Below are 16,498 nucleotides of genomic sequence, written 5' to 3'. Positions count from 1 at the left end.
AGCTCAAATAACCTGGTCATGCCGCTGTTGGTATTTTGTTTCAGAATGTACTGTTTCTGTGATGGAATAGCCTATAAGGCTCAGGGATTCTATTGTTTTCTAGAAATCAAGCAGAGTTAATTTGTTTATCATGCAGTGGCAGAAATTCCAGCAATTATCAGTAAATCTTGGTATCTGTGAGAGCTAAGCTCTTAATTATTGCCGTCCCGGATGTTCGAATCCCCCGTTCATCAAATATGCCAGACTTTATAGTCTGTTCCACTTCCAGCAACTTACATAGGCAGGATACGAAGCCTTTGACTTTTACTCTGTTTTTCATTCAATATTTTGTCTCCTAGATAATGGTTTTAACAGTAATATATTCTTTCTTCAATCTTTGGGCTTCCAACCTTATGGGGAATGTTGCAGCCAAATATCTTTGGCTGACTCTTATTTAGAGTGTTTGATATGCCTGGGTATGTCACAAAAAACAGGATTGTGAGACATCTGCATCCGACTGCAACCTAAAGCCATTCAGCGCTTTCTAAGGGTGCGTTAGCGTCCACTTCTGGATTATTTGAGAGCTTATTTAGGCATCATTTCCAGGGCTGGTCGAGTTGTGTATTAGGTTCCTTAGCATAATTTGATGAACGGGTCACTTTTAATGGGTCTGCCTCTTCATGTAAGTTACTTTTCTGTCCGGAATAGGCCAAAGATATTCCACCGGCCAGTGGCGTCTAACACCTGTGTCCAACAACCTGCTAAACCTCTTTTTCTGTTACATAATCAGGTAGTCTTTGGCCCAGGATCCATTCAAACTAGTGCAAATATTTCAGTTCATTATGTCAAACTATGGATCGTTTTTTGTAACCAGTCTTGCTGGCCATCAGAATCCACAAGAGGTTGACTCTGAGAGCGTCTCCTTTTTTAGAGCGGGACCCTATTGAGTCGGAATCATAACCTTTAGTGAGCATATACTAGGTATTATTTAGGCGATTCCTCACGTCTCTTTTTTGGATCTACTTGACTCTTGTTTCCAAGAGATAAATATAGACCTCAACTCCTGGTTGCTGGCTACATTTGATTCTACAAATCTTTTGGTGGTAATTATGTCTCTGGGTGTGATTCGATGATGTTTTGACCTGTCTCCCTTACTAAAGATTATTTTCACCAACTCTGTAAGGAATCTCCCACTCTGGGCATAATACCATCGGCAGGACCTAGGGGCAGTACCGGTCTTGCTCTGCATAGTAATCCGGAGATAACCAAACAGAAATAAGACTGTTAGCTCCTCAGCCACTCCCAATATGCACAATATGTGGATGTGGAGCTCTGTCACTTATAACAGTCTGGTGCTCTTGTGGACATAGCGAGCAGGTTTGAACTGTTTCATCTCCCCTGCCCAAATTTGACCCCTCCCAAGACACGTAATACAACACAGCTTGTATCAGAGTACACCAAAAGGTGCAACTATCAGACTTATAGAGACATGTCCTCTCCCAGATCACCAACACCAGAGCCTCCCCGCCACTCTGAGTGCCGGTGTACAAAACTTGTTATAAAAAAAAGTTGTGGATCAGTGATAGCTCACTGAAGCAAAAAGCTTTGAGAATGAGTCCTCATTTTCTCTTTTCTCCTTCCCACTCCCAGACATCTGGATGGGTAGGCTAAATGTGTTCTTGACTGTCGAAAGGCTGGTGCTAGGGTTTCCTTTTCTGTCTACACCCTTCTAAATATTAAGCTTTCATAATGTATAAAGTACCTTCACCTGCCCCTACGCCCTGTAGAGAAATGTGTGACTCACTCCAGTGCGAATGTTATGAGAGACTTAGTGTTAATCACTGCAAAACAAGTAAACACACATTAAGCAATTTGTACAAGATGTTTGAAAACCAAAGCATACAATCGATGAGCCTGAGCATGATCCAGTATCTATGCTGTTGAAGGATGCTGCATCACTCCAATCGTTTGTCCACCATCCAGGTTTATGTCCACTGCACTCAGTTACAGAAATGTAATACGATTTCTTCACTGGATTGGTAACAGTAACATCTTCCTTGTTATCGCTACCCACCAGAGTTTGCTTCCAGCCCCATACATTCAGAATTACTTTAAAAATATACTTCCGATGGTTCAGCAAAGATGAATATTAGATAGTCCTCTTTGATTCTTGCACCCACTAACTTGTGCTTTGTTATGGAAGTGGTGCTTTGATATTACATTTACCACCAAAGGACCTCTTTAATTTTAAACGCAGACACTATTCTCAAAGAGCAGTACAAATTGAATATTTCAGTAGTTATACATTCTCTACTATACCAATCCCAAACACTATGTTTCTTATCGAGACATTTTATTCAAAGTTTAAGTACCATGGGGTCATATATATGTTGATCCCTATGGACGCTATGATTTCTACTGTGAAGTGTTTGCTTTGATTGGTTTAAGACCGGACCTAGCAGAAGCCTACAGAGTGAACTTGAACTACTAAAGCCTGTTTCTCAATTTTCAGCAAAAAAGTACTTTTCCTGTTTTATGCTTGAGATAAAGTGTAATACTCTAATACTATATCCTACATATTACTGTATAGTTTTGGGAGCCTTGAGAAACTGGACCTGCATCCAGACAAAGAAGTGGACTCCAAAGGTCAGAAGGCGGACCTACTGTACAAGCTCCAGGGAAACAACAAGCTTCAAGAAGCATTTCCTGCAGTTGCCTAGTTTTAGCTGGGCCAGCCTTGGACCATGCTGTTGGCCTCTGCTGGAGTGATTTCTGATCCCCCTAAGTGCTGTTTAAGCGGTCCTGGAACCCTTGGCTGTGTCTGGTTGGACTTCTACCACCACGAAAAACCTGGGACATGGAAACGTTTTCAATTTAAAGACCTGTGGAGGACTGGAACAAATCACCAAGTTGATCCTCCCTAGGAGCTTTGCTGCTGCTGAAGATTCAGATTTTTCCCGCTCAGAGCTTCAGTAGCAGCAGGTTCGATTCAGCTGGACCTCATGGAAAAGGTGTCCGACCTCGTTGAGCCCTCGTTGGCTGCAGCCTTGTACTACTGAAGGATTCCAAGCTCCAAAAAAGTGACTACGTGTGATCGTAGAAATCTTTCCTGGGCAAAGGTGCTAAAAGTATCTGCCTGGCAAGAAGAATGCCCTCAGTGTAAAATGTGCATTTCTCATGTTCGGAGCTTATTCCCCCGAAACCAACAGCTTCATTAGGACAACATCCAATGGCTATCCAACCTCGTAGAGCCCAATTGGCTACAGCCTGCTGCCTTGCCCTGCCATTTTGAGAGTAAATCCCAAAGTAAAACCTCCGACCAGGTCAAACCTGTTTCTATATCCGATCTGCGCTCCATCGCAGTCAGCCTCAAATCGTGCTTGGGTCCCAGTCCACCATAACCAATTGACCAGAATTGTGCTTAACGCTTTTTGGTGCTATATCTATATTAAACTTTAAAAATTCGTAGATCTGGTTCCCATTTTTGGAGTTTTGTCATTTTGGTGTTATTTCATTTATTTAATTTTACTCTGTTTTTATCAATTGTTTCGGATTTTTATTGTGTTGTGACTTTATTAATGTTTTGGTGCTGCATTATTACTTTGCCCATTGGAAGTTAAGCCTGTCTGCTCTATGCAATAGCTACCAGGGGGTTGAGCTCAGGTTACTTTAGTTACTTCAAGGGTTCATCCTAACGAGTACTATGATTATCACTTCAGGTGGGTAGTCACCCTCTCAATTATTAACTCAGTTTCTTACAGGTATTATGTGGGAGAGAGAAATAATTGACCAATTCTGAAAGAAAAGTGTCTGTGTTGACTACTGACTTGTAAGACGGAGGTCTGTTTTTTGCGCAGGTCTGCTGGATCACGTCACAGTCTTGATTGGAATTGCCTATGAAGGGAAGGCAATTGCAGGAGTCATCAACCAGCCCTATTACAACTATCAGGTATCTAAAACGATTTCTAATTGAAGAGATATAACTTATAGGCTGTTTTATTTAGTGACGAGGCTGTTTTATTTAGTGACATGTCCTGCATCGTTGTTCGTTGGTCTGTTGTGCTTTGTGAATTTTTTTTCCTATTAAGGGGCTGATCACAACTGGCCCAAAACAGCATTTCACCCAAAGATTTCAATTGGTTGCAGCAGGTAAAAAGCCCACATGAAAGACTTCTGACTCACTGTGTTCTAGTTGGATAGGAAAGCTGAGATTTTTACACAAATAAACAAATTCTTACAGCATATAACGGGCAGCTCCTTCCATATTCTATCAAACAAATTGGTGCGCTTCCTGTAGAGATTACATTGAACAACTGGCCTTATGTCCCTTAAAATACCTTGAAAATGGAGACTAAAATTATTTCTTGAATATTGTTCTGGACTTCTCTAAAAAAACTTAAAAAAAACAGGTGGCTGGGGAAGAACATGGCGGTAGCTAGTTAGCTTGCCGCAGTGCTCCGGTGCATCCTCCTGCAGGGAATGCCCCCGCCGAGCAAACTCGCCTGAAATATATGGAATCTATGGGGAGAAGAGCGTAGCCCCTCTATAAATATATCGGCAGGACGGCATATTCTACCATTACTTGCTATTTGTGATCTCTCTCCTCTCTGCATCGGTCGCTGTTGAAGCCGCGGGATGCGGTACACAATCGCTCGGCTCGGCTGGTGTGGAGTCCTCTTTCTTCCTCCATGGTTCCTCGGCCCGAGTCAGAGCAGTCTCAAGCACGATTGCGGAAGACGCCGACTAGAGCTCCTGAGCACTGGGTGCAGCGTTAGCGGTGGAACCCTCGACATAAGGACTGGCAAGTGGTTTCTTGGGGGTAGGGTGGGGGTCAGAGCCTGTCAGGCCGATTGTGGGGGCGAAAATATGCTTCTGACAAACGTGCAGAAATGTTTACAGCCTGATCTCTGTAGACCTTCATCATTATCTGTAAAACACCCCCTTGAGTCCTCCAGATCCGGCCCGAGGATCTGCTTAGCCGCGCTGGAGTTAAGGAAAGGGAAAAAATAAGGCAATTCAGTCCCATTTCGGGGGTCGGTGAATGCAGCACATGCTGTGCACATAACTGTTACCTCTGGCTCTGGTCCCATAGAAGATCCTAAAGTCTGGCAGGGTCAACTACAACAGCCCGCCCCCCGTCTCGAGGTGGAGGGCTCCTCGTTATCTAAATCTGGGGATAGGACTTTTGCTGATTTGTCTCAATCAGTGGTAGAATCTGCCCACCTATCTTACACTACCTGTGTCGAAGACGGTCTGCTGGCTTCCCCTTCAATTAATACTCCCGATATTTTTAAGCCTCCTAATACCTTACCCATTACTATCATTGCTACCAAAGGTGGGGTCAAACGGGGAGCCAAAAAAGGTCGGGGGCGCGGTCGAAAAAAGAAGAACGGAAGCCCGGAGGGGACCGCAGACATTGGAGGAGCAGCAGGACTTAACTCTCCGTATAAGAAAAAATCTTCGTTCTTGAACACCGAACTTAAGTCAAAAAACACTACGGCAATAAGTAAAGCTAAGGCGAAGGTTACTGTTTCTAAGGCAGTTATTCCCTCAAGTTCCAAAATTACCCCGTCACTTCGCTCCTTCTTCAAAGCGGTCCCCCAGATATTGCATCTCTCCGAAGAGATTGTAGGCTCAGGTATGGCATCAGGTATGGCATCGATCCCAGAGGCCTCCCCCCTTCCTTGCCAATCTTCTGTACTAGCAGAAACATCGCCACTGGATGTGGAGGATGCGTCAGCCATGGTTCTAGGAGAGCAACAGTCTATACAACCCATGTCTACGCAATCTCTGTTAAAGCCTTTACCAGCATTAGAACAGAACCTATCCTTAAGCTTAACTACAGCACCGATCTTGGAGGCTGGCGAGTCAGACTTGTTTGGGCTAGGTGGTGCATCAGGGGGAGTAGATATTGATACCTCTTCAGTTCCTACCCTACCTGATTCTGACTCAGTATTGCCACCCCCGATGACGGCAGCCTCTGTTTTGGAAATGTTTTCTGCCCTTACCTTGGAGATAAGGAAGGGATTTGCCGAATCATCCGCTAACCAGGCAGAGTTCAGAAATTATTGTCAAACACTATACAGTAAAATTGATGGACTGACAATAAAGACTGGAGCCTTAGAGGAAACTGTGGGTGTCCACTCAATCTACTTAGATCAAGCGAAACTGGATATTCAAAAACTCACGAAGGAAAATCTGGCTCTCAGTGAGAGGATGGAGACTCTTGAAAATAATACGAGGCGGGGGAACATTCGTATTTTGAATGTTCCTGAAGGATCTGAGGGCTCAGATATCAAACAATATATTGCCTCCCTATTGAAGGAATCACTGGACTTGGATCTTACTATAGCAGAATTGTCGGCCGACATTCAAAGGATTCACAGGGATCCCTTTAAACTGAATCCTCAGAGGCCTAAGCCTCGTAAGATTCTCGTAAACTTTCATACTTACACTTTAAAAGAGCGTATCCTAAATTTGGCCTTAAAACAAAAATCCTTAGCTGGCAAGGGTTTCAATTTTCTAATTAGATCGGACCTCTCTAGGGTGACTCTTGAAAAGCAATGGGAATTTGGGAGGCGCCTAGACGCATTTAGGAATCTGGGAGCAACCGCTCAGCTTATGTTCCCGGCAGCTCTTAGGGTAATGCATAATAATAAGATGTTTAACATCCGGTCTGTCCAAGCAGCTGATGAGTTATTAATGGATCTGGGTAAGAGTACCTCTAAGAAATAATGGTTTCTTTCTAAACATCAAAAGAGTCCATCTATTTAATTCTCTGCTTTCTTGATCTGAGAAAACTATATGAGAAACTTGAGTTTTTCCATCTCACTCCAGTACACTAGACAATATGGCCATAATCTTGGCTATTCTCTTTTCTCTTCTTCGAAAATGTCTTTTTTTCTCTTTTCTTTTCTGACACATTTTAAATTAGGCAGTCCTTTTTCTGCAGGAGGCCAACCGATGGGGCACTATCTACTGGACATTGTTCCGGTTAGATAATGCAAGGGTTCTTCACGGGGGGAAGGGCACTCACCATGGTTTGGTGAATGCCAAGGGATGGCTAAAATATAAAAAAGTCCTCAATAACCTAATTAGCATTTTTAGGAATAGTAATCTGTATATTATTTACAATTGTTGTAAGGATGATATGATGGTGAGCTTATATACTCTTGCAGGGTATTGTCTTTTTATGCGCAATGGTATTCTGGAATTGAGATGAGTAGCATTTGTCTTTTTTCCTGGAACGTCAATGGCCTGCGCTCCACCCCTCGAGCTAACAGAATCTTACAATATTTGAGAGATTTGGATGTGCAGGTCATTGTGTTGCAGGAAACCCATTTAACACATAGCGAAATGACCACTTTAACTAAAAAGAACAGATGGATTGACTTTGTCGTAACCACTACTCAGACATCTCACACTAGAGGGGTTGCGATTATCTTTAAGAAAAAAGCTAAAGCCAAGCTGACCTGGCAAGCTGTTGATCCGGCTGGGAGATGGGCCATGGCCTCAATACTTATGGCTGGGCTTTCAGTCACCATCGTCGGTTATTATGGTCCGAACCATGATGATCCATCTAGTTTAGAGACTGTTTTTTCGCAGCTATTAAATGTTTCAGGACATATAATATTGGCCGGTGATTTCAACATCGTGTTGGACCCTGTTCTGGATAAGACCCCTAATAATAGATCTTTGGTCTTGTCTAAGACTAGGTCCTTTTTGTTAGATGCCATGAGGCAATATGGTTTTGTTGACATCTGGCGACAAAGGTCGGGCCAACAACAAGGGGTCTCTTTTCGAAACCTCAAATATCATCATAAGTCAAGGATAGACTTTATTTTAATAACTCAAAGACTGGCTGATTCTGTTAACGTAATAGATTACCTTCCTTCTCATCTTTCCGATCATTCGGCGATAAAACTGGAATTAGGTCTCCGTTCTAAGAAACCGTCGAATACATGGTCTTTTGATCGGTCATTCCTCGCCAATGATGAAGATTATCTGGGATTCTTATAAAGCTACCTTAAGAGGGCTTATAACTGCTAAAGTTGCTTATCGTAGGAAAAATTATAAAGAAAAAATGTCCTCTATTGAAGCAGAAATGACCCTGGTCCAACACGATGTTGATTCCAATAGCGCAGCCTCCGGGGCTATCTTAGATCCTCTTCTAGATCAACTGCGGATTTTAAAGGGGAACCTTGCATCTATCTTAAACCTGAGAACTCAGCAGAGATGGGAAGCCAGCAAGCTGGCTCATTTTGAATATAGTGAAGGTGCCGGTAGGTTACTGGCTTGGAAGACTAAAGTAGACCAGGTCCGGAACAATATAGCATCCATAAAAGTAGGAGATAACATCTATTCCTCAGATGATGATATTAGGACAGCTTTCAGGGAATTCTTCCAAGAGATATATCAGGAGGACAAGGTTATTACATCTGACGCCATTAATAGCTGGTTGAATAATATCACTTTACCCTCCTTTTCATTGGAGCAATCACAATATTTGGATGAGCCTATTACAGAAGAAGAGGTGAGATCAGCGATTAGGAAGGGTAAGAAGGGAAGTCATCGGGACCGGATGGGCTGCCATCCGAATTATATAAAATTCTGGAATTAGAAATTGTTCCCTTCCTTACGATTCTGTTCAACCAAATCCTTGTAGAAGGAGCATCCCCACCTACATCATGGGATAACGCTTCGATCACTCTTATCTTAAAAGCTGGTAAATCTAAAGAGTCTTATGGCTCTTATAGGCCAATCTCCATTTTGAATGTGGATTATAAGATCTTTACCACAGTTTTATCAACCAGACTGGCCTCTATCGCCCCTTCGGTCCTTCACTCGGACCAAAAGGGGTTTTTGAAAGGCAGGCAACTTCATGAACTCACCTACGATCTGATTGGGGCCATAGATATGGCAACAACAAACAATCTACCATTGGCTGCCCTTACGCTAGATGCAACCAAGGCCTTCGACAGGGTCAATTGGGGATACCTGTCGGAGGCCCTGTCCAAGTTTGGTGTGGGGGAAAAGTTCCGCAAAGTGATAGGCCTCTTGTATGGCAATCCATCTGCCTGTCTCCTAGTTAATGGCGATCTGTCGAGCCCTTTTTCCATCTCTAGGGGAACCCGGCAGGGGTGCCCGCTCTCTCCCTTGCTTTTTGATCTTTACATTGAGCCTTTTGCGCAACATCTAAGGGAGGAGACCATTATTAAACCATTTTGCTATCAAGGTTGGAGGAGGAAGGTAGCATTATATGCCGACGACGTGTTAATATTAACATCTGAGGTAACCACTGCTCTTCCGGCAATCCTGAAATTATCTAACGCATTTGGACACATTTCGGGCTATGAGATTAATGCCGCGAAGACGGAAATGCTCATATGGAATGACGAGAATGCTGTAACCGAGATGCAAGCAGGCAATTCTTTGCGTTATCTAGGCTTGACGATAGTTAAGGATAGCAATAAACTTGTCCAAGTAAATCTATCTTCAGTTCTTAAAGAGTGCCGCAAGCTTCTCCAATCATGGTCACATTTGCCCCTTTCATTACTCGGCAGAGTTAATCTTATAAAAATGACCATCCTTCCAAAAATTTCTTTTTTATTTAACACTATTCCTTTATATTTTGATCACACCATCTTAACTAAATTCCAAACCAACATCTCATCTTTTATCTGGAATAACCATCTCCCACGTATTGCGTGGAAAAAATTAAGACGGCGACGCGATAAGGGAGGTCTAGCGGCACCAGACCTAAAAATGTACGCATGGGCCTTTCAACTATCTCATTCTCGGATGTTGCTGAAGGCTCCTGTCGGTTCTGGGGTAGGCCTTATGTATGCGGCTATGCTGGATGGGGAAAATATTAATCGTTCTGGTTTTCTTTTTAAGTTTGGCAATCCTAAGTTCTTTAAAAAAATTAAACTGAAGATTTTACAAGGGCTGGCTAAAACTTGGGCGGATATCACGAAATCTATAAAACTAAACTATCTTTGCGAAAAAACACCGTTGTGGGGGATACCTGAAGTTCCTACTTGGCTTGAGGATACTCTAGCTATCCCTCTCAGGCAGGCAGGTCTGGATGTCTGGGGAGACCTCTTTTTCGAGGGGGACCTACTGTCATGGGAACACTTGCAGGCTAAGGTTAGCCCCAACCTTTCAAGATTCAAATATCTACAGATTCATGGTTGGACTGTGGCCTACAAAAATTCTTTCGCTAATAGGAACCAACCTAAACTTGGAGGCCACAGCCAATTTGTCTCCGACCTAGTAGTCTGTGAGCCAGTAAAAAAAGAAGTATCTAAATGGTATAACTTCATTCTAGAGGAATCGGATGGAGACTTTACTCTACCAGAGTCAACATGGGGCCCCGTGGTGATCGAGCAAAATTTACAAAATCTTTGGAAAACTTCTTTAGAATTCTTGTGGAAGATTGTTAAACCATCCTGGCTTCGCAGAAACCACATCTTTACCCTCCACAGGGCATACTATTCCCCTCCTAGGTTATCTAAGTTTTTAGGAGGAGAGCTAGTGTCTTGCGCTAGATGTGGTTTGACTGCTGCACCGGACACACACATGTTTTTTGAATGCCCACTATTAACTACATACTGGGAGGACATCAGAAAGTACCTTACAGAGTCACTGGGCAGCCCGGTTATTATAGATCTGCCTTTAGTGATATTTGGGGTATCAGAAGGTCTACAATATCCAGCCAGGTCTCTAGTATTCTATGCTATGTTGCTTGCAAGAAGGGAGATATGCAGAAAATGGAAAGAGCCTTTACCACCCACATTTAGGGATTGGCAATCTTCACTCTTGCAGACCTCCCGCATGGATCTAGCTAGATCTGGCAATTATAGCAAAAGGATGTTTTGGTATCTACTTTCTTGGCTCCATTGATTCATCCGGGGTTTTTTTTTTTTCCCCGGGTCCTATGATTGATCTCCTATGGTACTTAATCATTTGGTACCTAAGGTTCAGCCGCTAACCGGTTCATGCCCGGTCACATTTGGCTGCGAAAATCACCCCAAGGTTTGCCGCAGACCGGTAATTCAGTGACTTGGTGCCTACTTGGAAACTGGACAACAGCTGAGGGTAAAATGGCCCCCAGAAAACTCGTGCCCCTACCAGTTTTTGTAATAAACTGAGACAGCTGTCTTTCTATAAGTTCCTTTTGGCACTTTGTCTATATGGTGGTTATGAGGACAAAAAAAAAAAAAACAGGTTGTCATGTATTCCTATAGGTTCTGAATCGATCCCCCTATTCCTGACCCTATTCTAGTTAAACAAACCAACAAGTTAACTAGCAGTCAGCCCATGAGGCAGAAAACCCCCATGATGCAGATACCGTTATCTGACGCAGTCACACTACGGCACAGGAACGTGTTATCTGATTAGGTCATAACGCTTGCGATCTAATTAGACAAGCGATATTCCTCCAGCCCCTGATAAGGCATACGGAGTTCTCATAACAAATCAAACCTATGACAACCTGGGCAAAACCCTGCGGCCATTGTTTTGATTTCACCGAGAACTTTAGTAAAAGAATGTGCTAACGAGCAAATCGTATGACATCTTTATTGACGTATCTATGTCCATCCTTACGTCAATCTCGGCACCTTAAAGGTATAAATATTACCGATCTTGCCATATGCAAACACACGCGTGGTGACGAGACGGAGCAGCCATACTTGCCGAAGCCAAGAGCAGAGCAGACCCCGCTGGCAGCAGCCCCGCCTTTCTGACGCGCTGAGAGACGCGCTGCTTTCTCCTGCCGAGAATCCAGCACCGGCGTTTCTGGGTAGCCCTCGCAGGCAGCCTGGAATATCGAGACCAGAGAGAGAGATACCATTCCTCATTCATCCAAACTTCCAGGTACAGAACTGAATAACCCCTCACAGAGAATTCTTTAGTTATTCACTTGGCAAAAAAAAACTTAACTTAAACTGTAACTTTCTATTCCCGCCCACGTATTAGGCTTAGGTCAGGTACCCGGCGTAGGCGTATTTAGAAACACCAGTTGAGTACGTTTAGTCAAATGTATATGTGTATGTAAATATATTTTATTCATTTTAAACATCATATGGCTTAGAAACCATATCAATGTTTTTACAGTATTATTTTATACTATTGCTTTTAATGTATGCACTTTACTTAGCTATAAGTATTGCAATAATATCGATCCATTTCTCTTGTATGAGAAAAGAGACTGATCAATAAATAACACCTTTTTATTGAACACGCCCGTCTCTTCCTTTTCTCTACATTCTGATGAGACTAAGAATGCACGTACTGACTGAGTAAAATAATTTGCCTTTTGTTCACACGACTCTCGAGATTGACTCTTGATTAGGGGAGAGCAAAGTTGTCATGTTCTATGGTTGTCAGAAACTAAATCCCTTCTTGTCTAATCAGGGAAGTTAATTCCTCCTTGAACATTCGAGAAAGTTTCTAGCGAACTCTGAGCTACGCTGGCAAACCCAAAACTTTAAGTCTAGTATCGACAGTAGTAGACCTAGTTAACGTCTGGCCTAGGCCTTTACTGCTGTAGGTATTATTCCAATGCGCAGAGCCTATTGGGAAGATAGGAACTACACTACATGGCGCCCAACGCGTTTGGAAAGGGCGATAAAACTAACGTAAGACATTTAGAGTAACTCAGTCGTGCTTTCTCACTCAGACCCCTTTTCCCACATACTCCAAAGACGTCTGGAGTGGGTGAAAGGTTATATCCGCCAGACCTCGCAGGAGGGAACTCCTATGTATGGTTCTTGGTATAGTCAACGTTGAAGGATAAACAGTTCCAAAATATTGTGCATCTAATCTTTTATTTCCATAAGAAACCTGATCTGCAAACAAACAAAATAACCTTCAGGACAGTAAAATGTCAGAAAATGAAGAAGAAAGAGAGGCAGTTAGATTAGCAGCTGACATAGCAGAAGCTGATACTGCACTACAAAATGCAGACCCGGATATAATACTCATCCCGGTCATCAAAAGGAAATCTATAACCTTAAAACTTATAGAAAATGGACTGACACCTAGAGGTGGTACAGTCATATTCGTAATTGAGGCACACGAATATCGGCAGACAGAGGTATATTATTCATGGATACATTTTCCAGCAGCAAATGCTGTAACAAAGTACTTCCACTATTACAAAATAGAGGAACCTCCTAATGAGTACACTCCTTTCGAGGAGGTGGAAGTACCACTCAAATTCCAAGAGCATTTGCTCTTATTTGATGGCGCCCTAAAACATAATAATCACATCACCAGACTCGGTCCTTTAGGTAGACCAGGAGCAACGTGGCCGGTCCTAGCCGGATACACACCACATCCAGACATCAATGGGATGTCTGCAGCAGAGCTGTTAACACAGCTAAAACAATTAATAAAAATTCATAGACAATTAGTTCAGTATGTGATGCGGACATCAACAATTCAGCCAGCGATTAAACTTCCACAGCTGACCCCTCACCAGGGGAACACAAATAAAATTACACCACAGAACATCCAGTCCTGCCTAGGTAAGGTACCGGCTAAAGGGGAACAAATACCATTCTGGTTGGCACAGAAAATTACCCAAATAGAGGCGGTGTTTCCTGACACCACCCCATTAGAAAAACACAGGATTGTGACTATCTGTCTTCCAATGGGAATCGCACCACACATTGAGGACTGTGACACTTGGGGTACAGTCTTTGCTTCCATCTACACAAAAACGCACGGTGTTCCATCCATTTCGGTGATACCAGATGTGCTAAAACAAATTCAAGACGAATACGGTCCAGAACCCGCTTTAACTCTTGGTATGAAATTACTGAAAGACTTCAAGCAGGTCTCGGCTATATTACTAGCCAACATAAAAGGTGAAGCAGCAAACGTGGCGATCCGCCAGAGGTTAAAGGAGACAGATATAGCAGACCAACCAGCTGAAATTGCCAGAATCATAGAAAAATCCTATGAGGAACTAGGTAGAGATAGTTTAGGTGGAATACCAGTAAAACCGCAACTGACTGAAAGTCCAGAAAAAATATTTTTTAATAATAATTCACCAAAAAAGAACTGGGATGGAAACAAACAATCCAATCCCAAAGAAAAGAAATTCCAGTCCAGAGGAAGGTCTCCTAGGCGAAGGGAGAAATCTCCGAACCAGAGACACAGGTCACCCCAGAGTGACCCCTCTGGGAAAAGATATAACCTTAGAAATAGGGATAATATAAAAAAGCCTGATAGATATCAAGACATTGATACACGTCCCTCTCAATCTTTTCAGACTTCCTCGCAGAAATCGGAAAGAAGAGGACGATCAGAACAAAGAGAAGAGCACGCCAAGTCCAAAGACAAGGAACCTGCTCAGCTAAAAAAGAAATTACAATTTCCAAAAAAGAAGGTAGCCAGTATCAAGGTAGTTAAGAATGCCGAGAATACTGAGGACACAACTGAAAAACGGAGAGTGGGCTCAGACAATGCTAGACAGCGCAGCAGAAGTGAGCATAGCTCGCAAAGTCCTTATGAATCATCTGGAGACAGTGGACACGAATGAATATCTTCAAGTGGAAACTGCAGACACCAGGGTTAGCAAACCCCACAAGATATACGAGATAACATTACGTATAGAGGGAGATAAGACTAGGAAAATAAGGGGACTATTTAGGGATAATCTCTCCAAGGGCTATGATATCCTTCTAGCTGAAAAAGACTGGCCACCAGAGTTTGTCAGGGAGTGCCCTCATGGCGAAGAAGTAATTATGCCTGCCTTCTCAAATCAAATTCCAATTCATAAAAAATACACACTTGCCAGAAAGTGGGCAGTGGCTCTAGCTCCTGCTTTATATAAAAATCACGTAGGATGGGATGAGGACTCCCCTCCTCACAAAATCCAGTTAAAATCACAACCTACTGCACAAAGGCAGTACCCAATTAAGCAAGAAGCTAAAAAACAGGTAAATGAAATACTAGATCAGCTAGAATACCAGGGGGTGATTGAAACTTGCACCTCACAAATGAACAATCCTTTGTTTCCGGTCTCCAAACCAGACAATTCATATCGTCTAGTTTTGGATTACCGACACCTTAACACATGTTGCAAAACTTTTGCAGTGCAAAACTCACATAGTGCTGCACTAATGAATAACATAGTGCGCAAAAAATACAAGACAACATTAGACATCTCTAATGGATTCTTTTGTCAAAACATAGCACCAGAGAGCAGATATTTAACTGCATTCTCAGTAAATGGCACTCAAAAACAATTCTGTCGGTTAGCCCAGGGGTACAAGAACAGCCCGGGGGTATTCTCAGCGAGAGTAACAGAATTACTTCAACTATATGATGATGAAGCATTATCTTATGTCGATGACATTTACTTAACAGATGATGACTTGGATACTCACTTGAAAAGAGTGAACACCATAATACTTGGGTTCGCTGCAGAGGGTTACAAATTCAACTTTAAAAAGTCCAGAATTGCCCATCTGACAGTCCTGTTCTTAGGATATGAATTATCAAGTGAAGGCAAAAGCCTGGCTGACAATTTCCTAGAGAAATGTGCCGTACTCCAAGCACCTAGAACACTAAAAAACTTACAGTCAATTCTAGGCTTCCTAAATTTCGGAAGAACATACATTGCAAATTACGCAGAAAGGGTCAAACCCCTTTATGATCTAATTAAACCAGATTTTAAAAGATCCAATTGGACTCAAAAACACACAGAAATTTTGAGATCCTTACAAACAGACATGCTAATTAAAACAAAATTAGAAACACGTGATAACACACGCAATCTTGTGATTCGAGTCATCCCAGGGAGATGCGGATTCACATACCTGACCTCTAATGAGGGGGAAAAGGTACCAATTGCATTCAAATCACACTTGTACACAGAAGCTGAACAGAAATTCAGCAACAAAGAAAAAATTGTTCATGCAGTTCAAACCGCAATAGCTAGAGAGAAAGATCAAGCGGACGGTAGACATATCACAGTCAGAACAGCAAAATCAGCCTTTGAGGCACTAACAACACCGTGGAATTTACCAACAACAACATTGAATCCGGAATGGATACAATGGGTGAATTCAATCACAACGGACAAAGTGTACTACTACTTTGATCCAGAACTAGAAGAATTAAAAAATCTAGAATATGAAAAAACATATCCTCGGCCAATCGATATTCTGCCTTTACGACATTACGCCTGTGTAATCTATACAGACGGACATGCTCAACCGTCCGTTTGGGGAGAACAAGCATACAACCCCACATGTGAGATTACAAAAGAAGTGTGGCGCGGAGGTAAACTAAAACCTCTATTAACAAAATCACACTCAGTAGAAACTAATTCAGAAAAACAAACTGAAATAATAGCATTGAAAATGGCGCTAGATAATGCGGATCGCGAATTCCCGACACTTATAGTGTCAGATTCATATTACTGCGTCAAATCATATAACAGCGATTTGCAGACATGGATTCAAAACGGTTACAAAGATGACACAGATGCACCAATAAA

General features: G+C 42.5%; 2 protein-coding genes across 5 annotated transcripts in view; both read left to right on the top strand.

The window, feature by feature from the left end:
* EPRS1 (glutamyl-prolyl-tRNA synthetase 1) overlaps positions 1-16,498 on the top strand; it is a 961,840-nt gene that overhangs the window by 359,035 nt on the left and 586,307 nt on the right. The window lies entirely within an intron of this gene.
* BPNT1 (3'(2'), 5'-bisphosphate nucleotidase 1) overlaps positions 1-16,498 on the top strand; it is a 242,697-nt gene that overhangs the window by 110,691 nt on the left and 115,508 nt on the right. For all 4 annotated transcript variants that reach the window (XM_078649802.1, XM_078649803.1, XM_078649805.1 and 1 more), the window contains exon 6: positions 3,837-3,928. In XM_078649802.1, coding sequence (XP_078505928.1) covers positions 3,837-3,928 — 92 coding nt within the window. The remainder of the gene's footprint in view (positions 1-3,836; positions 3,929-16,498) is intronic.

Source organism: Lissotriton helveticus, chromosome 6 (assembly GCF_964261635.1).
Source record: "Lissotriton helveticus chromosome 6, aLisHel1.1, whole genome shotgun sequence".
Lineage (NCBI taxonomy): Eukaryota > Metazoa > Chordata > Amphibia > Caudata > Salamandridae > Lissotriton > Lissotriton helveticus.
Note: the sequence above shows the minus strand (reverse complement) of the source record. Positions and strands in the feature narration are given on the sequence as shown.